The following is a 24,079-nucleotide window of genomic DNA, read 5'->3' as shown; positions in this document are numbered from 1 at the left end:
GGAGAAATTTTATAAAGGTAAGCAAGGCCACTACATCTGTCAAACATGGCCCTAACAGAATTTACAAACTCAAAAGTTATTTTTACAACAAATATTGAAACCCCCAGTATTATGAAGAAGAAAAAGCAAATCAAAACTATGCACTTCACTGGGTTAAATTATAAACTCAACATTTTCAGCAGTGACTCTTCTATAAGTCACGAGTTCCATCAGATTCCACTGTTTATTATCCATTTGACAAACTACATGATATTTCAAAAAGCTGGACACTGTCCATCAAAACAAATGTTTTCTTCCACTTTTAAAATAACATCAACAAATTAATCTAATCTGATGAGTGAGAACATTTCCTTGAGTTCTTGCCTTTGAATAAGCCACCTTTGGTATGGACAACTCCATTTAGCACCTGTAGTTGAGTAAAGAAGGAAGTTTATGACCTACAGCTCCATAAAATGACCTCTTGATCTCAGATGACTACATCCCAAAAAAACTCCAGCCACAACTTCAAAAGGTAATTTTGTCTTGTTTTGTTTTGAAAAAATATGGGTTAAAAGATTGGAGATACCTTTCCAACCTTAGAGAGCCTCTAGTCACAGAAAACCATGAACCAGCAGTTCTTTGCGTGATTTCATCAGCAACTTTTTTTCTTTTGAGACAGGGTCATGCTATGTAGTCCAAACTGGCCTTGAACTAACTATTATAGCCCAGCCTGGCCTTAAACTTGCAGCAATCCTCCTGCTCCAGCCTCCCAAGTGCTGGGGTTACAGATGTGTGACACCACACCAGGCTTCATCAGCAACTTTAAGTAATAATATTTGACCAGTAGTGCTTTAAAAATATAACAATATCAATTCATGGATTCAGCTGTACTAACTCAAGCAGTAAGGATCGTGGAAGTGAGGTATATAAACCCTTTGTCATTATTCATTCCAGCATATGCGGTCTTAAGGGTTAGCAAGTTCTTGTTTCTATAATGATAATAAATAATTATGATGATGATAAAAGCAATAAAATAAATATATTTGTGATAAAACAAAAATTTTAAAGAAGTCATGGAGGTGATAAAAATGAGTGAAGTGATGGGGGACTACAGTGTACTTCTCCATCTAAAGGTGACAGCCACAGCCACATCCAACTTTTTGGAAACCTGTCACCAGGGAGGTATATGGCATCGTTATCATCAACTGCTTTTCAAAATAAGAAAAAAAAAATAAAGATCTTGTGGAATTTTATAATTTTAATCAGTAGAACTTACTTGACTTGAACACGTACACACAATGCAGATGATTTTTTTGTCTTTCCTAGTACATAGTGAGGTTTTGAACCAAACAAACTAGATTTCAGTTCTTGGTCTATTTTGTATTAGCTTTGTGGTTTCTGTCAAGTTATGTAACTTCTCTGGTCCTCCACTTCCTTATCTGTAATAGGAGTTACTGTGATCAACTCCCTGGTAGTGTAGCCAGCATTCTCCTCTCTTCCTCTTTCCTACCAGGACTCGTGCTTTGTTGAGATCCATATCTTCCATAAGAATCCACTGGCCATGGGGGACGTTTGTCCCATTCCCAGCTCCAGGCGTAGTTCTGGTTTACTTAAAGCTTCTGCTATTTGTCTCCTCAATGATTGACTTGGGAGCCTAGAACTAAGTCAGTCACTACATAGCACTTTCTAAACAACTGCCATTAAAAATAATAAAAATAAAATAAGATGACTACTACTGGCCAAAAGACAGGTACATCACCTTAGTTGGCCATGAAGAAAGAAGTCATCCCAAGTATTGCTGAAAGGAAATGTGAGGTAATAAAGAAACCAGATAGTAAGCAATGATCACACTCCTCAAAGAACAGAACCAGGAAATCATAAGAAAAATCATCAGAACCTTGATAATACTGCACCTAAACTCCAAACTATTCCCCTGGAATTTCTGTAATGTGAAATAATTCGATCATATAACTTTAAATTAAGGTGATTGTTACCTGGAGGAAAAACATTCTAGCTTAAACCTAAGGATCAAACTTATTAGCACATAAAATGCAGTGAATACACAGTAGGTGAACTGTTAATGTATAGTTGCTTTTCCATCACATTGTATTTTAAAACAAATATGCTTATATAATATAACTTACAAAGTGAAGTTCACCATTACCCTTGCAAAATGATGCATTAATTAAATTAACAATTTTAAACTTCCTTATATTAATAGTGATGGAAATGAGTACCTGCCTCAGGAGAGCTATTCTCTATCATGTGGAAAACTACGCAATATGTTGTTTATTCTCTGTGATTGGCCAGGAGTTAACCAAATGAAGAAAATCCTCAGGAAACTGGCTGTGGTGATTTGGACTTTAGTAAACCAGACTCTGGCAGATCTGCCAATTCATTCACCAAACTTTAGGGCCTGAGCAAAAATATGGCTGCCCTCCCATGCCCACGCAGAACACAGCTAGCACCACCAAGCTGGACATTTATGACTCCTCCATCTCTGGGATGCACGCCAGGCTTTGAGTCACCAGAGCCTGATGGGGCTCAGTCGCACCTGCAGCCAGGAGGCATCCACAGGACAGCAAGAGAAGAAGGAGGCTAAGTAGCAAGGGAACAAAGTCAGAGGACAAGTGCAGAGGCTATTCTGGCCTCCTACTTCTCATCTGGAAGGGATGGCAGGGAAGGCCTCTGCCTTTCACACACAGCGGTGCATGGACAGAAAATCTTCTGGGAAAGCAAACCAACAGCAGCTTGTAAACAAACCTCCACATTCTGTCACATGCTCCATCCCCTTGATAGAATTTTTAACTTTGTCAGTTCATGGGACATCAGGGGTTTCCCAAATCACATCCAGAGTGAAACAAAGGCAGTGGTTTTTGCCCTGTGTACACTATCACTTCATTTCTCTAGAACAAAGTGTGGCTTGCCAACTGTGTTGTGGCTCAGGATGGCATCAGTTTCCTGTGACCCAAAGGATTCACTGCTGGGATTATTTGCTTGATAGTTCATCACAGAAAAATGTTTTTTATTATCTCAGAATATTGATGAAAATTGTTGGTATGCCTATTTAACTCTACTAAATTGTACTAAACCCAGATAGATGAGGGATGACCACAGATCTTACATCTTCTAAGGGTTCACAGTACTTATCGTGACATTCAGTGTATAGCAGATACTATACAAACACCCATCAAGTTCCACAATACAAGCAAAATTGAGACTAGAGAGTCTCCATGTGGAGAAAGTCAGCCAGAATTCACAACCTAGCCTTCTAATTTTCTTCTTCCTATGAGGGATTATTTACCAACTAATGCTGTGATTCCTCATGGCTTGAACCTAGATCTTCCTCCCACTCTTTATTCTCTTAGGTCATTTTACTCAGTCTGGGGCTTTAACTACCAACATAACCTCAAACCCTATGTGCTACATTTTCCGTCTGAGCACAGACTCTTCTCTTCAATTGCCTATCTGAGATTTCCACTTGGATCTTTCAAAAGTATGTCCAATTTAGCATGTCTGAAATTAGATGCTATTTCTGACTCCCTGCCTCCAAATGTTTCTTCACCAATTTCTTCTGTTTAATAAAAGGCACCACAACTCATTCTACTGTACAAGTGAAAAATTATTGATTTTTGCATTTATATTATTTCATATTCATCTATCAAAGCTCATTAATTTGGCAGCCAAATATGCATTAAGCCCATTGGTTTTCTCTGAGTCCACAGCCATTACTCCAGGCAAGTCACTGTTTTCTCTCTCCTCAACTTATGTCACAGTCTGCTAGCTGGTCTCTATGCTTACACAGTCAGGCCTCCTACTCCCAATCTGTACACAGCACCAGCACTAGAAAGATGGTGATTTGTTTGCTTCATCTTTTCCCAGGAGTGATTTGCAGCAAAAGTGCACCAGCACTAGAAAGATGGTGATTTGTTTGCTTCATCTTTTCCCAGGAGTGATTTGCAGCAAATAATGAGTATGTGTTCCCAAATTACCAGGTCTCTAAATGAAAATTTCTCAAGTATTCAACCTCAGGAGAAAATAGATCAATATGTCTTTCTGCTGGGCATACTGGTTCCAAAATCCAAAGACTTACATCTCACCCAAGGCATATTTGAACAATACTTGTGCTTTATATGTGACCCCAAAACAACCCAAACTACCTTCCCTTCAAGGTAAAGTCATAGCCAACTCTGGTCCCTTCAAGTTGCCAGCACCGACTTTCCACCATTTGTAGAGCTATTCATTGGGTGCCAATTGGAAATGATTGACTTGTACTGCAGGGTTGGCATAAGGTGCTTTTGACTTTCAGCCAAAAAGGGAAGGTTGTGTTCCAAGAAAGATGGCACAAACAGAGATGATGCTGGAGAGAGGCTGTTGACTGAGCTCACTGGCTGGGTACCCAGAGAGATCAGCCTACCTCCTTGGGCCACTGGGACACATGAAGAGGCCAAAAGAAGTTAGGTATCAGGTCTAGGTATCAGGTCCAAGGAATGAGGAACATTAACATCTATAGAGTGCCAACTGTATCCTAGGCAAGTATTTTATGTCCATTCAATTGTCATCATAATCCTCTAGGTTTGGAATGTTCTCTGTTAATAACGAAGGAAATGGAAACTCAAAGAAAGGTAAGCAACTTTTCAAATATAGCCAAGATTACAAGATGGTTTCAAAAGGGTCCCATCTAAATCCACACTGTACAAATTGACAATGTGAAATAGGAATAAAAGGGCTAAAGGAGTAGGGAAAATGAGAAAGGTAGGGGAAAGGTAATAAGGGAAAAGAAAATATATGAGAAAATGGAAATAAAGTGTTTGTAAATGGGGAGGGGAGGAGGGGGTGAAGGGAGGGCAGGGACAAGGGGAAAAAATGAGAACCGAGACCTGTCATGTAAAGGTACAAGATCCCAATGATGAATGTAACTGTACTGTATACCTAGAATGTACCAATAAACCCAATTAAAAAATAAATAAACCCACACTGTACAAAGTCATAGAAACTCGTGGAATACACTTTGTTCTCAGTTTGGCTCAGGCCTCTGGATCCTCTCACTACTTTGCCCTTGCTGATTTACCTTGAGACTCTGCCGTTTTCCTCATTCCTGAGTTCAGGGTCCCTATCAGATTTATAGCATGAGGATGAATTGGTCTCTAGAGTTCCTGAAACCACTGACAGAAATGTTTGCTGAACATATGGTGATCCCACGGATAAATATTTCCAAAGAGTTATCGCATTCACCCAGGGAAGCTTAAGTGTGGTCAAGCTTAGAGAATTAACCGAGCAGGCTCTTTTATTGGCATTAAAAAAGAAACCCACAGTGATAATTCTGACTATCAAATAAAAAACATGCCAACCAGGTTTAGTAGTCTTTTAGGAGATCATTAAACCAGAAACTTTGCCTATGATTATTATAGAAATAAAGATGAAAAACATATCAGTGTAACTGGGGCATAAATTCAACTGTTTCTCACTTATAGATCTTCTTTCCATTTCCCTTCCTATCAGAGTAATTTACAATATTCTTGCTTCCCCAAGAAGAAGCCTGACTTCATAAATCAAGAAGTTAATGTGAAACACATAAATTGTCAAGCCAGGTATCATCGAGTAAGGTCAAATAACTTCCCCTAAATATCAATTCATAACTCTACGGGGAGAAGGCTTTTTCCTTCCACTTGTTTGTGCTATAGATATTCTTGAGTACTTCTACTTGATTTCTCATTCAGTAACTCTTCTTGTCCCACTCCTGTAATTAAAACGGTAACCACAGGACATAAGTCATAATTCAGTTGTTAAAAACTAAAATGGAAACTCACCTCCATTTCCCTCTTCCCCACATCGTGTACAACTTGCAGCATAACAAGTATAAATTAAAATGATGATGAAATAACATCACGATAAGGATTTGACTTCTGTCTGTGAAATGCCTACCACATGCTAGATACCATGTGATCCATGCTGAGCACTTTAACTATACTCTTCCATTTCATTCTTCAATAATAAGAGACAGCTATCTCTCTGCCCCTACCCACACACTCACATACACATGTGCACACTTTAGAAAAAAAAACAGGGCTCACAGTGGTTAATAACTTACAGTTGACATGAGGCTAATAAGTTCAAGCCTGCCGTCCCACTCAGCTAGGGATCTTCTCCATCTCACACTGCCTCTCTTCCCTTTGAACATATCCCTCCCAAGGCAACCCCTGGGCAAAAGGGTTTGGGCCTAAAAAACATCCACCTTCTCCCTTCTGTGACCTCTTTCTTTCTTTCTTTTTTAAGAGTAGGAAAAGTTTATTGAGAGAAAGATAGCTTCTGCCTAAGAGAGACAGAAGGGGGACTGGAAAGTGAGTTGGCCCTACAACCTCTTTCTCAGTAAGTGTAACACGCGTCTCTCCAGTGAGAAAGGAGACATGCATATCCATGCATGTGCACACAGAAATACACACGTCTACTCTCACGTATGTATGCGGACACAGATCACAGTTGAAAGGTTCACACACACAGAGCACATATATAATGTGCTGCATCTCTTAAGCACCACTAAAGAAGATCAACTATTAAATAGAAGCCTGGGAAGTATTCACAGAGTACTGAGTCACCTAGATCCTGCTCCTCTTCTTAAGGTGCTGCTCACCTCAAGGATACACCCTTCCTCCAGATCTCTCCCTGGAGAGCTGAGCCCTTCCATGAATGCCCCACTGTCCTGTAACTTGGACAAAGCAAGAGATGAAGGACAGAGCTGCCTGCCATTTCATTTCGGTGTGTTTCCACCTATGGGTGACTAGTGCTAGCCTCTTTAAGGTCCTGAATATGTTTTACAGCATGAACAAATAATAACTTCGGGGGCTGTGCCCTGCAAATACATTTGTTTCACTCACAGTGTCGTATGTGTGTGTTTCACCAATACAGGTTGAGTTGAGTATCTCTTATCTGAACTGCTTGGACCAGTACTACAGGGGATTTTGAATATTTTCAGATTTTGGAATACTTACATATACATCATAATGAGATGTCTCGGAAATGGGACCCAAAATTAAATACAGAATTCACTCATGTTTTGTGTACATCTTATATGATACACATAACCTGAAAGTAATTCTTGACAGTAGTTTGAATGCACCTGCATTTTGGTTGTGACCTGTCAAGGGAGGTCAGGAATGTAATTTTCCACTTGAGGTGTTCTGTCAGCATTCAAAAGTTTTGTATGTTTTGGACTGGGGTGTCCAACTTGCAAAAGTCTCCAACTACAGACTGCTTTCTGAGGGTGAGGCACTGGTCTAGGAAGCCCATACTTTTCCTGTTCCCATACTATATCCAAAGGAGACCTGGGGGAGTTGAGAGACTCCATTAAAGTCTTAGGTCTTAGCATGTGCCCATCAAAGCCTGAGCCTGGGCGGCCCGATGCCTGTGCCCCAGCTCTTAACCACAAATTCACACTGTCCCGGGAGTCCCATTTGCTCATGGACTGGGTAGATCCTTGGGACAGACCTGAATGACCAGCTGAGACTCCACACTCACACAGCAGGTAATGTTTTATCTTCTTCATTCTGGGAGTTGCCCATGATCTGCTCAGTGCTCAGTGAAGGAACAGATGTTTAATAACTTTGCAGCAGCAAGGAGGAGGTTACATAACATGGCTGAGCTATTTTTAAACTTTGGAAAATGCTGACTGCTCTTTTCCATGTGTCTTCTGTAAAGCCAGGAATATTAAACATGAAGAAAATTTCTCCCTTGCCCCTACTTTTTTTTTTCCTAAATCACAGGGGCAGAAACAGGTTCATAGTGAGATCATGAGTACATTAACTCTGGCAAGCAGCCCCTTGCACCTTGTCAAGCACCACAAACAACAGAGCATTGTGTGATATTCTAACTGCACACGATGCATGTACAAGACTGTGAGCAATGTCCTTGAGGCCCACCAAGCAGCTTATCCAGTTAGCCCTGAGGTAACGTTCTCAACCACACAAAGCTGGTTACAGATTACCTCCTTCTGAGATCCTCCTCATCAGCGCTCAATTCACCTCAGTCTCTTCCGAAGCTATAATCATTCTCCCTACTACATAAGAAAACTAATGAAAGCTATTTGTTTACCAGATGCTATGCAAAACAGACTTCTTATCTATCTGAAAATACAGTCTTTCAGAGCTTGAAATAAGAAGTTCTAGGCTCTCACCGAACAATCCCATAGGCCCAACTAAGGCTACTGACCTCTGTCCCCTGCCTTCAGCCTCCCAGACAGAAGGGTCCTTTCTAACATAACATAAATGTCCATCAAAGGAAAATGATTAGGTAAAAGAGGGCGGGATCTCTCTCTGTCTCTCTCTGTCTCTCTCTCTGTCCCTCTCTCTCTCTCTCTCTCTCTCTCTCTCTCTCTCTCTCTCTCTCTCTCTCCACAGCCAGGGAGATGAATATTCTGGAGTTCTATTATCTTCACAGGGTGATCATGAAATCAAGGTAGAGGTAAAGCAAAACTCAAAACATTAGATATCACTGATGTACATTAAAAAGTACTATGTATTTGGTAGAAAACTGCAAACCCTCCCTTGTTGAAAGTATAAAAACAAACCAAGACCTGGCATGTAAAGGTACAAGATCCCAGCAATGAATGTAACTGTACTGTCTACCTAGAATGTACCAATAAATTCAATTTTTAAAAAAAATTTTTAAAAGAAAGTATAAAAACAAGCACATGGATTCAGATAAATGCCAAATTCATTGTGATATTTTTTCCCCTCATGGAGAGAAGGGAGAAAGGTGGGACTAGAGAGAGATGTAATCAGGACTTCTACATTATCTTTAATGTGTTCTTTTAAAATGTTGAAACAAATGTGACATATCAAGCTTTATTCTCTGTGAGTACTGGGTAGGATATTTTATCAGATTCTGTACTACTCTCTTTTTCAATATTGAAAAATTAATTCTTGTTACCAGAGTTTGTCTTTAGACACATTTCTCCCATATTTATCGACACTGTGGTCTCCAGGAACAGAAATTCTATCTTAATGCATCTGTGCATTCCAGTGGCTTGCACAGGTCTCCTGGACGAAAGAATGATAGATGCAAGACAGAGACCATGCCCTTAATTTTTTAGACTGTGTTCTCTGCACTTTCTCCAGCTCCCAGAAAAGAGTAATCCGATGGGGGTCCCATCCTTTCCTGGCGTGGGAGAAGAGAGTGTGCTATTATTTAGCCTCATGCCCAGGGTGAGCACGAGCAGCCCCCAATGGATGGAGAGATGTTTCAATAAACACCAAACAGTGGACCACAACTTCCTGCACTTGATGTATTACTTCTTTGGAGCTGAAATGCCATTGATAAAATTGCTGTATCCATGACATGCTCCTGGAAACAGCACAACAGCCTCTCACAGAAACAGGATTTTTTCTTCTTCAAAAATGGAATCCAGGGCAGTCCCTGGAAGGGTATCCACACATCTTACCAGTTATCCCTCTCAGATTCCTTTTTCTATATATACTTCCTTTCACTTGTCCTGCAAATGAGCTATGTTGCCATCAAAATTATACATCTCTGGGTCTTCCAGCTGCAGGGCATATCTTATGAAGGGAAGTATGAATTCATTAGCCCCGTCCTTGTGTTTGGGCTGGCAGCAATCTTGCCTTCATAAGAGGCTCCCAGGCCTTATCCTAAATGATCTAAGTTCCTTACTGATATTTAGATAATTATTTACAAGGCTGAAAGTGGCACTGTAGAACCAGGGTCATCAAGAGGGGGAAAGGAGAGAGGAAGGAGAAGTATCAAAGAACATGATTTCTTAATTCAAGAATTCATTTTTCAGTTGTATGTTCCTTGTAAAGAAGTATGTTCTGCCTACTCCATCATGCATGCACACATGCTCTGAAAACCCTAACTCAAAGATAACCTCTGAAATGCAGCAAACTCAGAGCCCTTGAAGCTTTCAGAGACATTTTTAAAATGTCACCTCACCTTGCTGGCAATAAACCAATATGGTCTGCTGACTATAATTTCTCATGACCAAAGCCAGATTTCTTAATTCAAGAATTCATTTTTCAGTTGTATGTTCCTTGTAAAGAAGTATGTTCTGCCTACTCCATCATGCATGCACACATGCTCTGAAAACCCTAACTCAAAGATAACCTCTGAAATGCAGCGAACTCAGAGCCCTTGAAGCTTTCAGAGACATTTTTAAAATGGCACCTCACCTTGCTGGCAATAAACCAATATGGTCTGCTGACTATAATTTCTCATGACCAAAGCCTTCATTCATCACTCTGAAAGTTATTAAAGAGGTACCAGAAGATCAGCACTGTGCCAAATATCATTTTTCCCACATTTCTTCATTTAATACTTATGACCTCTAGGACATTGGTTCTCAAAGCATGGTCCCCAACCAGCAATGTCAATAGTCACCCAAGAACTTGTACCCCAAATTTACTAACATCTGAGAAACTCTAACCATGGAGCGCACCTATGTTTTAGCAGCCCTTCCAGAAATTCTTATGCATACTAAAGCTTGCAAATGACGGCCTAGAAAGTAGATGCTATTAGCATCGCTATGTGATAAATATAGGGAGCCCAGAAAGGTAAAGTAATTGTCCGAGTCCTGCAGAAAGTCCATGAAACAAGATTCGAACTTGGACAAGTCTAACTCCAGAGCCGTCTTTAATCACAGTGCCACACTTCTCATCATCTGAAGATTGAAGCACAGATTAAATCAGAAAACAACAGGCAAAAACACGTGATGTGAGTGCCTGAGTAATTATCACTAAATCTCAATACCTGAGACACAGTGACAGGCCACAAGGAACGACACTTCCCAGAAACATAACATTTCACTCCGATCTCCGCCATGGTGAGAGTTGTTAAATAAATTAGGATACATACATATGCTGGAATAGAATGCAACCACAAGAGTGAAGCTTGCCAAAGTTGCCAATGACCTACAAAAATATTGAGACTATGAGAAGAAATTCAGACACGAAGTTAGAGACCAGGAACACCAGTATGGGCAGTTTTTCCAAAACATACCACGCTTGTGAGGAAGTGGGAGGTTGTATGATTTCACAAGCTATTGATGTGACTGTAAATTGATACCATGTCTGTATAGCGCAATTTGGCCATAGACACTTAAAGTTAAAAATGCACGTGCCTTCTGACCCCAATATCCTACTTTTTAGAATCCAGACCAGAAAAATAATTGCACATGTGCTTAAAGAGATATATGTGATGATTATCCCTGCAGTTTAGCTTCTAATAGAAAAAGTCTGGGGGAAAAAAAACTAAATTTCTAACATTACACAGGCTGCATAAGTAAATCATGGTACACTCATATTAAAGAATGTGATGTGTATGTTACAAAGAATCTAGATTTACTTGGGACATAAATGATAGATCCTAAATGAAAGTTTCTAAGATATGTGGTTCGGTTTTTTAAAAAAGTAAGCTGCAGGAAACAATTAAAATACAATGCTACTTATCTTAAAAATGAGATGGAAAGAGAAATAGAAAATAGGGGAAGATCGAATCAAATAAAACTCCTGTAAGTAGGCACCCGACGTTCTCTATCTGCAGCACATATTTCCATCAATAAGTATGTGAGCAAACAGCAATAGTTACAACTCCCTGATCCCACTTTTGAAGAAAGGCAAAGATCCCTCTCTTACTGGTGCAAAGTATGAAGAGGGGCCTCTGGCTTCTCCGTCTGCCCGTAGCAGCTGGTCTTGGCCTCCGGGATGTAGGAGTACTTCTCCAACATGGATGATGCGGCAGTGGTTAGGATGCCAAGGCCGTCCCGTACTCTCGCCTCCAAGCTGTAGTCCCAGTCATCATAGGAGACTGAAATGAGTCCTGATGGAAACTCTTTGGGGATGAGCTCCGTGTTCCCAGAGACCAAGCTGGGGACGATCCAGAAGAAATCATACCCGGTGAGACCAAGGGAGCGGGCCTCACTCAGTATGAGGACAGCCTCATCTTTGGAGCAGTACAGCAAGATGACGGAAGAGTGGATCTTCTTCAGCTGGACTTGGGTCTTTGCATCCTCAAAGGAGGTGTCCAGCGTGATCACGTTCTGCATGTCCCAGCCCACAAAGCTATTGTCCACTGTTGTCTTGATGAAGCTGATGAAGTCCCTGTAGCCAGGAAAGATGGTGGTCACCAGGGAGAAGACATGCCAGTCATAATCCTGCATAATCTTCAGCATGACCGTGGCTTGCTGTTGGATGGATGCTCCAAACTGGAAGAAGGTAGACGTTGGATCCTGCCAATAGGTGAAAAGAAAGGAAAACAGTATGAGGCAGAAGATAGTATGTATAAAACTGTCTTTATGGGCTTAAATAAGTTCTTCCCAGGAATAAGGGAAAGGAAGACACATCTACTTCTTTAGAAACATTCCTGAGCACATACTATATTCTAGGCTACAGAACAGACACTGAAAATACACAGCTGAGAGAAGACCCTGTATTCAGGAGCCCAGAGCCTGTACTGGGACAGGCATCTGTTATTTTTGCTCACCTATCAGCTATTCTTCTCATTTTCCTCTTCTAGATCCTCCTATCTTCCACCTTTTGAGTCCACCTACTTTCAACAGAAGAAACTCTATCCTGCCCTAGGCTCGTGATGAGAAAATGATAGCAACAGAAACAAAATAGCAACAGAAAATAAAGAGATATTCCCAAAGACATAGTTGGAGTCCCTGGAGTCAGTCACGGCTGAAACCATTTACCTGGGATCTCTTGGTTATATGAACCAGTGAGTTCCTGTGTTCATGTAAGCCAATTTGAGTAGGGTTTCTGTAACTTAAAACATAAAAGACTGCTGTGTAATACAAGCTACAATTAGCACTATGTGAAGATATATCTTTTCAATCAGCAAACACTTGTTGAACACCTTACTATGGATCAACACTGCTTTAGAACTTGGGAAATCATGGTGTGAAATAGACACAATGAGTCTGTGCTTTCAGAGACCTGATAAGAAACTAAGGGAGAGTAGCACCCATCACCTGGAGATGAAGAGAAGCCTGTAGGAACGTGGGAGGGATAGTCAGGTAAGGAAGATGGACAATAGAATAACATTCAGAAGAATCTTGAGGCACATTTTGACTGTTTTAGGATAAAGGAGTTCAGGCTCATGAAGCAGAAAGGATGAAGTGATGTTGAAGATCTTAGGAAGCTCGCACAGAGCCTCTAGAACTAGGCCCAGGGGCTTAGACTCTATGCTGAGGGTAAGGAGCAACCCCTGACTGCTCTTCACACTGAAATGGTGTGGTAACTTATGTTGGGCTGAAGTACATCTATTAATCTTGATGCCTCCACAAACTGATAATCAGGATGACAGATTTCCATTAGGAAAAGGCTCGCAATGTTGTAACAGCACAATCCACAAGCCACTTTCACATGCCTTGATGAACCACAGCCTCAGAAGGACCCTGGAAAGGTGACACTGTCCACAGGAAGAATGAGCCTCTAAAAGGTCACACAGGAAGTGGCCTTGGACCTGAGGCCCATGTCCAGCCCCCCTCCCAAGACCTGTGGATACAAACTCCCACTGTGGATACAAACCCCATATTGATGGGCTGACGCGGTGCAAAACTGCCAGCTGAACAAAAGATACGCCTCTGTGTTGTGACAAAACAAGATTTCACAAATGCCGATATCCATTTTCTTCTGGGAACTGAAAAAATTCTTAATTTTGCAGCCTCGTTTTAAATTTCTACTCCGTATTAACTATGTGTCTGTAACACTACCTCAACAGTGTAACTTAGGAAGATTCCACTTGCGTGCATGCAGGCGTGTGCGAGTGTGTGCGTGTGTCTGAGTGTTTGTGTGTGTGTGTGTGTGTGTGAAGGGTGGATGATTCCACTCATATCTCTTTTAATCATGTAGCACTTTGCAGTACTGAATGTCGGTTCTTTCAGCAAATCTCCCTCATCTTTCCTGTGGACATTTGCCGAAAGTTTTATCTAAATGGGCCAAAAGCTATTGTTCTTCAAAATAACAGCTCTTTTCTGAAATATATGGGTTGGGAGGCAGAGTGAAGAAATGGAAGTCAATAAATGCCTTCTAGGCTCTTTCCAACATTACTGTTCTATAAATTTCACCTAAGCCAATTAAAATAAGCAACATAATTAAAGACTCTGGATAACTTTCTTTTTCCTTACAGGAGCTTTTGGAGAAACTCAATATTCTTGAATTGATTAATCATTTTACATCCCATCCCATCAAGACCGGGAGTTCTTCAAGGGCAGAGAACCGTGTTGTCCTCATGTCTCTGGCCCCAGAACCTGGCAGAAGGCTTGGCCTGTGATACACCAAGAAGTGGGTGATGAGAGGACACTTATGGAGAAGCATGTGCCAAGCCCAAGAGGAGGGTCCTTGGCTCTTGGTGGAAGCAGAACAGAAAGAGTGGAGAGCTCAGTACCTGAGATTATAGTTTTCCATTTTCTTTTATATTTAGTATGTTTATAATACATAATGAATACATTCATCTTGACCCTTTTTACTTCTCCCCTTCCTCCCATCTCCAGATTCCCTTTTCATCTCTACATAATCTGTTTCCCTGTTTCCTTTTTTGTTTGTTTGTTTGTTTGCTTGTTGTGATACTGGGGATCGAACTCGGGTCCTTGCACTTGCGAGGCAGGCCACCGAACCACTGAGCTAAATCCCCAGCCCTATTTCCCTGTTTCCTATAATCTTTGATTCTCTCTTTAAATTATTTATAATATGGGTTTCTCATTTAGCCTTTTGCATTTGATTTATTTCATTCAGGCTTATGGTCTCAAGGCACATCTGTTTTCCTACAAAATAACTCAAATTTATACTGCTCTGTGGACGAGTAGTACCCTGTTGTGTCTATACCTCATTTCCTTTATCTGTTCATCTGTTAATGGGCATATAAGATGCTTTCAAAATTTAGCTGTTACGAGTTATGTAGTTATAAACATGGGTAGGAAAGTATCACTGTAATATGGTATCTTTCATTCTTTTGGGAAAGTACCCAAAAGAGGTGAGCTGAATGAAATGGAAGTTCTAGTTTTAGTTTTCTGAGGGATCTCCATACAGATTTCCAGTGGTTGGGTTAGTTTACACTCCCACCAACAATGTACAAGATTCCTTCCCCGCCACAACTGCACCAGCGTGTGGTTTTTTTTTGTTTTTGTTTTTTTTTTGAGTTCTTGATGAGGTTTCGTTTTGTATGGCTCTTGAATGTCATGTCAAAAACAAGCTCATTCAACATCATCACTTACCTATCCTGAGAAATCACTCCTCCATTCAAAGCTTAAAATATATTCTAATATATAATTCACTAATAAGCGGGAGGATATAGAAGACCTATAAGCCCAACAGTTGTCCAGAGAACCTCGTTAAATACCCAAAAAGGTAACAACATAAAGAACCTACCAACAGAAGATAGCACAGAAACTCTAAAGGCAGCTATGGTCATCAGCCTTACATTCTGTCTGGTGCCTCTTGCGTTAGGGGCTTAAATGCTCCAAACTTAATTACAAGAAAATGAAATAATTCCCATAGAACAGTGATGCCTCTGAGCTACATTAAACCTGAGCTACAACCAACAACCTGAGCTACATTAAAATTGCAGAAGGCAGGGCCTGAGCACTTCCTGGACCGAATACATGAAGAATGAAGAAAGTTATCAACAATACACACACACTAAGGACCCAGTTGGGGCCCAATGAAGAGGGTTTTTTAGAAAACCAACATATACACACTTCCTTGAGGTCACTGCGTTGGTGGAAGATGGAGGTCAGAGTGCTGGATGAGGATGGAATTTGGGGTTTTCCAAGTCCTTAGCTCCACGTACAGTAGGTTGGACATCACCAGTGTACCCATGTGATGCTTCATGCACGGTGCAGAGCTGTATACAAACACAGTCTTCTTTGGCTCTCCATGTAGACAGGAGGGTGTGATTGCACTACAAACTTCACAAAGGAGGAGGATAATCAAGGGGACAAAATTTTTCAGTCCACAGCCAGCTTAGCACAGGACATCTGTGAAAGAGAATCTTCAAAGCCCTGGCTGTGTGCCATTCCCATCCCTCTGTCCTTCACCCAAGCTGAATGTCTCTCATGTCCCTTCTTTCCCACCCTCAGTACCAGCCTCTCCCCAGAATGGATTGAGTGCACTTTCTGGGTTCAGACTGTCCCATTCCAGCCTTAATTGTCCAGTCTTGAGAAAATTCATCCAATCTCTGCAAGCCTTAGTTTCTTCACTGGCAAAATATGTGAGTCTACAGTAACAGCTAACACAGTTAACCTGCAGACGTACACACTCTGCGTCATGTTGCTCACTATCTCCTAGGGACTGCCTCATCCAAGTCCACCCCAACCACTTTACTAAGTGGATACTAGTGTTACGCTTCATGTACAAGTGAAGAAACAGACTCAGAAGTACAGCAACACTTTGAGAGTCACACTGGTGGTGAATCGATTTTGTCTGCTTGGAGAACCCAAACATTTCACTCCTGCATTATAGTGTTGCCAATAATGGCACTTCCTGTTCACATTATAAGGACTCAGTGATCTCCAGTGCAGTGCTCTATGTGTCACACATCAAGTGTTCAGCAAGTACACGTCATGGCTATTTTCCCCATGGGTCAGGACTCCTTTATATTTCACATTAGGTCATTGTGTTATTCCCATCCCAGAGTGCTCTAGACTTGGAACAACTCAAAAGATCACTTTGTGGCTGCCTGATTGAAATTCTTACAGCACTATTTTAGCCACGCCGTTCCCTTTCTCTACAATTATCAGTGGCTTTGCAGCCCACCACATTATGTTCAGATTCCCTAGTCTACTCCCTTATAAGGCACCAGAAAACTTTATTGTTGAAATACAGGCTCCAGCATCTCCTGCAAGTTCTAGTTCTATCTCTGCACCAATGAACTACTGGGTAAGCACTTGCCCTTTTTGAAGCTGTATTTCTTCCTCTATTAAATGGGTGTAATGATCACCACAGCATGCACTTGCTGTGAGAATAAGGTGAACTGATCTCCCCATGCATAGCTCCAACCATTTGAGTGTTCCTGTCCACATCTTCAGTCCTACAGAGCACATGGACACAGGCAGAAACCTAAGGGGATGTAAATTTAAGGTTTGGATCTAAGATTGCTCCCCCAAAAGCTCATGTGTTCAAAGTGGGGCTCTTAGAAGTGACTGGATCATGAAAAATCTAACTTAATCACCCCTTCACTCTCCAGCTCTTTCCCTCACTCTGATTCCTGGCTCCCCTGATGTAAGCAGCTTTGTTCACTCTGCCTGCCCTTCTGCCACGATGCTCCACCTCGACACAGGCCCACGGCAGTGGAACGAACCAGTCTCATACTGCAACCCCTGAAATTGAGAGCCTGTAAGTTGTTCATGTCAGTTGTGTCATCACAGAGACTCAAAGCACAGGGGATCCTCAAGCTATTTCGGAAATCGGTGCCCCCTGCCACTCCCACAAACCAACCCAAGCATTCTGAGCCCAAGGAATCTGCGTGAAGAGAAGGAACTGTCTATTCTACCATAATGAATCCACGCCTTGGAGAGAAACCATAACCGGGGCCCTCTGTGGCCCTCAGTTCATTCTGCGCTACTCTCATTGCTACCGGGATCTGAAATTTCACCTTTGAAGCCCACTGTGAACTGAGGACATTGCAGCTCTCTCTAGAGGGTAGGAGTGAAGGAGTATTACCAAAATGTAATTGCATCACAAAGCACCCAAGAGGCTCATATTTAGCTTTGGGTTTTTCAGATGTGATTTTATAGACTGACAAGAAGCAATGGGGAATTTGGCCACACTCCCAGGGCCTAGCACCAGATACACCAAATGCCCCTTTCTTTAAAGTTCCTGTCCTCCCTTCCCTGCTTCCTGCCTTGATGACAGAGGCTGTCTCTCTGGGGCACTTACCTCCTCCTGCCACCACTTGTACTTTGGGGATTGGACAGATCAGCCTCTGACCACCTCTGGCACTCAGTTTCCTTAGAATGTGCAGCCTAGGAGAGGAACAGATTTTCTACACCCACTTTGGTTCTGAAGTAAAAGCAGTTCTCTCCCCACACTCACTGCTCTGCAGAAGACAGAACAAACTGTTTCAAACAGAGTGAGGGAGGCAGGGAGTGTGACACTCTGAGTGTCTGCTCTCAACTCTGTGTCAGCTCTGCAACAAATGAGGTCTCATCTGATCAGGTCTAGAGGATTCAACGACCTCTTTCTAGAATGTTCCAGAGCCCCAAAGGTAACACCTGACTCCATGAGTGCCAAAGCTAATAGGGTATAATAACAAATTGCATTTCACTTAGCCATTTGCAAAGTTGTACACTTGTTTTCTCTTTGACTCTTGCCACTTGAGAAATAGGGCAAGTGACCCCCATGGGTGGCATTTCTCATAAAGACACAAGATAAGTGCTCAAGTGATTATCTGAAGATGCATACAGCCCATGATGATAACAGCTTGCTTATTATAGGATGCAACCAATGTTCCTTTGCACACATCAGTGGCTCCCATTCCTGGCTATACATTAGAATCACTTGGAGAGCTATTTTACAGCAACCTATGCTGGTGCGTCACATCAGTTCAACTGAGATGGAATCTCTGTGACCTGCTGCTCTGAATTGCAAAGCTGATTTATTTGTTTTTCTCTGTCTTATCTTAATGTCAGGATGAGTGTTGATATCTCAAGAGCTTGGCACAGTGTCTGACACTCAGAAAGGGGCCCCATAAATATTTGATGAGGAGACAGGTAAGCAAGAAGAGTACCCCCTAGGAGCACGAATGAATTGGTCTCTGTTGTCAACACTGCACCCATATCCACAGCATATTTTCCTGCTGCCTGACAAAGTGCGCACCAAAATAAAGACAACAACACAGGAAAACAGCACAGGTCAAGAGAGGCTCCTTGGGAATTTTCTCTCCTCTGCTGGAAGACTGCCTCGGTGAGTTCTGCTGTGCTTTCTCTTATTCTCAGAGGGTATCGACTGAACGTTCACATTTATTTTATTTCAGTTTCCATGAATGAGAGGAAGAATAAAGGCATCAAACTTGATAAGCTTGACAATTGAAATGAACGGCACTCTCACACTCTGTCCCTCTGTCCCTTTGGAAAAGCCTATTCCGTCATCTCCATCCTCTTCCCCCTCTACCCTCTGCATATCCATCCCCCTCATCAGTGTCACAATGGTCATCATCACAACCAATGTTCGCTGCACATATGCAATGTGTAGCACTATGTAGCACATAGTGGGAGGCATTACTAACTATATAAGTATGCTATATACTTAGAAATGGAGCCTCTGAGAACATAAATCATTCAAACTCATAGAAAAAGTACATAGTGCAGCCAAAATGCAAGATCAGGCCATATGAATCCAGAATCTGGGGACTTAGCTATCTCAAAACACTGCTTCCAATTACACAGGGAAAAAAGTGTGTGTGTGTGTGTGTGTGTGTGTGTGTGTGTGTGTGTGTGTGTGTGTGAATAGCTACCATTCAATCTCGCGAGGCATCCAACCAGCAAAGAAGATTCGCCACAATTAGGAAGCCAGTGTCAATGATTTCACATGCAATCATCCATCAATCCAAGAAGGACACTGAGATAAAAGAGAGAAGGACTAACACCCACATACCGTATTCTAAAAGTGTATCAGTTACATCAACTCATTAGCACAATATTCTACTCCAAAAGAGTCCCACTCATTGTACCACTTCATGATTTACATTCTACCCCCCATTTTATTCCTCTCAGGAAGGAAGTATCTCTTCCCACACTTACTATGGCTGAACAGTTCCACCCAACCTTAGAGGCAGCCATTGCTCCTTTGTCACACATGGGCGTATTTCTTTTCCTTTTCCGGTTGCAGCTGCCTGTTCTACCTGTACCTGTTCTGGAAGCCTGGAAGTTCCATCTCAAATCAAAAACAGTGCCTAGTATCTGCAGCTCCTTCCCGCTCCCACTCCCTCCCACCCACCCTCCACACTGCTAATGGAGCTTTTAGGATTAAAGTCCAGATTGGAGCATAGTGCTCAACCTGCACTCCACCCCTGGCTGAATTTTTTCAACAGCTGCCACCACCATTCAAATGAAAGACAAACACATGCCAGCCCCACATTAGTTGGGATCCAAGTGTTAGGGCCTTGGGATCTAAGGGATCCAATGCAATACCCGAGAGGGGCCGGTCACTCTGTAAGTACGCTGCTGATTAACTATTGGGTGAGCTAATCAAACCAAGAGATGGGTGCTTGACAAGAAGGCCAAAGACAAGCTTTGTGTTGGCCACACGTGTCAAAAAGACACACAGAGTCTTACCACAAGCAAGCTCCCTTGGTGGACCATTTCCTGATTGATATTCCAGCCCTTCACTCCGCTCCTTCTAGGAACAAATCTAGCTTTCTTTTAAAAATAACCCAGTGCCATCTTTCTCTCCTCCCTCTTCCATGTCTTTAAGTGAGAAATTTAAACTTTGCTCCTTTGTTAGCCTTACTGAGGTGTAATTAACAAATATAAGTATTTACTCAAGATGTACAATGTGTTTTGATGTATGTATACATTGTAAAGTGACCGCTATAACCAGTTTACTTAACCAATCTGTTGCCTCACATAGTTACCTTCTGTGTGAATGATGAAAATACTTAAGATCTACTCTTAGTAAATTTTAAGTATATAATACATTATAGTTAACTGCAGTCACTATACTGTACATTATGTCTCCAGAACTTACTCACCTTTAATTTCAAATTTGTCTGCAACCAACTTATTTCCCCTGCCACCCAGTATCTGAAAATCTCCATCTTACTCATATCTTGGAGTTCAATTTTTTTTACATATATATCTCACCTAATAAGCAAAATTCTGCAGTATAGTCTTTCTGTGCCTGGCTTATTATAATGCCTTTCAGGTTTATCACAACCTTTCAGGCTGTCAGAAATTGCAAGACTTCTTTCATTTGTAAGGCTAAAGCATATTATATTATATATATATATTGTGTTCATAGGTTGCATATCTACTATAGATTTAAATAACCAAAGATTGAAAATCATTTTTTAAAACTGCGTCTGTAGGGAAGTTGTGATACGTAGGGGAAGAACAAAAAGGGAAAAGAAAAAAATGTGAGAGAATGAAAAGATGAAAATAAAGTGTTTGTAGATGGGGAGGGGAGGAGGGGGTGAAGGGAGGGCAGAGGTAAGGGGAAAAAAATGAGAATCAAGACTTGCCATGTAAAGGTACATGATCCCAACAATGAATGTAACTGTACTGTATCCCTAAATGTACCAATAAACTCAATAAAAAAAAAAAAGCAAATAAAACTGCGTCTGTACTGAACATACACAGACATTTTTTCTGGTCCTTATTTCCCAAATAATACAGTACAATAACTATTTGCATTATGTTTACATTGCATTAAGTACTACAAGTAATCTAGAGATGATTTAAAGTTTATGGGAGGAATGCTCAACCATTTTATACAAAGGATTTTGAAGTCTGAAGGGGGGTCTTGGCAACGTCCTCCATGGATAACTGAGTGCAGCATTTTCAAGCTAGAGACTCTATTTCCTTTGGACATATGACTGGCTCATGTGAAGTCTCATCTGTAGTTTCGGGGCACTGCTGGGTTCTCAGTCCAGGGTGGCAAAAGTGTTCTGATTCAGAGACAAGGAGAGGATCATGAGGCTCAACTCTGAGTTTTATCCGGGCCTCTCAGGCTAGAGCGCAGGAGACAGGTATTTAATAAGATGACAACAAAGAAGGTCTGCAGGAATGGGTTGGAACAAGAACTGTAGCTACCTCGGGCCTCAACCTCATCCTGGCCTGGGCTCCTAATAGCTACGTGTAACTATCTAAACTTAAATGTAAAAGAGTAAGTAAAATTAAATCTCGGGTTTCCTACTCACACTGGGTATATTTTAAAAGCTCAACAGTCCTTGAAGTTTAAAAATGATGTGTCCATACCCCTACCGACCTCTCTCCTAAAGGTGTCAATTCCTTGTTCTGGGACAGAGTCACAAGTTTTATTTAATTTCCTGGGTGAGTCTAACAGGCAATGAGGGTTCAAAATGCAAGAATAAGTCCTCAGAATCCCATCCCCACTGAGACTCAGCCCACCGGGGAACTGCACTGCCTTCCAGGTTTGCAGGCTCCCCCACGCACCTACTGGGTGATACTCTCCTCCGAGCACCCCCAGATTATGTATTCTTCCCAGAATATGCTGGTGAACGAGAAGATTTAGGTACCACTAAGCCCAGTTTCCCTATTTTCCTAGGAAAGGAAAGTGAGACTCCAGAGCTTTAGGTAACACGCTCCAAGTCCAAATCAGTGGCACAGAACACACGTGGACTCTGCCTTTGAATTTGCTCTCTGTTTTGCCATACACCACGGTGTCACCACATGTGAAGGATTTAATACAGAGCGTCCACAAGGAGCAGAGTGGTTGCAGGAGGAGCATGACCTTTGCTGATAGGCTATTTCCTAGCACAAGTGAGTCATTGCACCACAGCCTTGTTTTCCCATCTGAATACTTGGAGTGAGAACAGTCCCACCAGCAAGGGGTGCTGTGCCTGTTTAAAAACCTGGCACGCACTGATCAGTTGGCATGTGGGAATGGCTCAGCCAAATGGGGTTGGGGTTCACTGCCATGATTATGACAGCCTCTACCGTCAGGTCCTGGATTCACAGCCATCATGAACTTCTCAGCAACTCCACTTCCTACCTGTTCCTCCCCTTCTGTATTTGCAGCACCTTGGACTTTTTAGCCCATTCCTTTCCAGGCTAAGAATGCTGGAGGAGAGAGCACCATTGCCTTTCTGAGTCCAGCTTAGCCCTGGGCCGTGTAGATCAACACTTCAGGGATGAACCTGGCCTCAGCATTCTTAGTCTGCCAAGCTGCCAGTGATCAGGAAGGGGTCGCGGCACTTTCTATGTCTAAGCAGACCTGCCAGACCTTCGGCTCTAGGAAGGTGCATTCACCTATGGGTGGCCTTTCATTCATTCAACAAATCTAGAGAACTCTGGCTCTCTGCCAGTTATCATTCCAGGATAGGGAATCTAGGAAGGAAGCTCCCAAAGGGGAGGCCCTGCTTTTACAATTTACATTATTGCAGGAAAAGATAGACAAGGAAGAAGGAGACCAGACAGAATAATGTCATGGAAATCAAGTGGTGTCACAGTTCAGAGGAGGAGTGAGTGAGAGGCATGCCACACTGGGCATCTCATCTATACTTTGGAGTGGCCCAAAAGAAGACCAAGCAGAATAAGCTCAGTAAGGCTTAGGGGTAGGTGGGATGGAGAGACCATACCAGCAGAAAGGGAAGCATGTAGAGCACAATGGAAGGAAAAGGGTTGGCAAGATCCGTGAATGAAGGGAAGGTCAGAGCAGCTTGTGGGAAGGAGTAGCCTGGGATGACAGAGAACAGGAAGAAGAGGCCACCTTACACAGTGTGTGCCCTGCTGATAACTGGTAAGGGGTCTGGGTGGAATCCCGAGGTCAATTTCATTCCAGTCAACTCCTCTAACAAATGTACTATCAGTGTCTACCAGCAGGAAAACTGGAAGGAGAACTAGAACTCCATCCCTGCTCTTTCTTCTAGAATTCTGACCTATGCTGACAGGCTTGGCAAGCCTACACCGAAGCTGCAGGAAAACACACAGCTGCCTGCTCCCCGATTAAGCCAACCGTAACCTTGACCTCCTCTGCTGTGGCTTGAATGCCCCCATCTTCCTAGGAATCCAGGCCTTTCTTCAGTTCATCATCTAGAGCCAAGCTCTCACTCTAGCTATCCTGTAATACTGGGGGGAAGAATCCATACACATGTGGACAGACAGATGCATTCCTGACTTATGCTGAAACTCCTTTAGGACCGTCCAGTACACTGGATGCTCGTCAGAACCACAGTGCCATTGATCTTGGTCCAAGCCTTGCTCTCCAGGTCATTAGCAGAGCTGGCTGAGGAAAGATACCTGCTGAGATGCAGCCCTTATTTCTGTGCAAGGATGTAGCAAAGGCTGCCTTCACCTGGTGCTCTGTCACCCTGCAGGTGAGGGTCCCAAATGGCACCACTAACCATTACAAATGGTCTGAGGCTAGGTCTAACGACTCTCACATAGAAGGCCTGGCTCCCCATAAGACTGGGAGAA

The 24,079-nt window shown here is 42.2% G+C and overlaps 1 protein-coding gene across 1 annotated transcript in view; it reads right to left on the bottom strand.

Annotated features, from left to right (window-relative positions):
* Grin2a (glutamate ionotropic receptor NMDA type subunit 2A) overlaps positions 1-24,079 on the bottom strand; it is a 381,170-nt gene that overhangs the window by 150,937 nt on the left and 206,154 nt on the right. Inside the window, exon 3 of the mRNA XM_010609958.3 lies at positions 11,619-12,211. Coding sequence (XP_010608260.1) covers positions 11,619-12,211 — 593 coding nt within the window. The remainder of the gene's footprint in view (positions 1-11,618; positions 12,212-24,079) is intronic.

Source organism: Fukomys damarensis, unplaced genomic scaffold (assembly GCF_012274545.1).
Source record: "Fukomys damarensis isolate Sample0158 unplaced genomic scaffold, DMR_v1.0_HiC HiC_scaffold_34, whole genome shotgun sequence".
Classification (NCBI taxonomy): Eukaryota; Metazoa; Chordata; class Mammalia; order Rodentia; family Bathyergidae; genus Fukomys; species Fukomys damarensis.
Note: the sequence above shows the minus strand (reverse complement) of the source record. Positions and strands in the feature narration are given on the sequence as shown.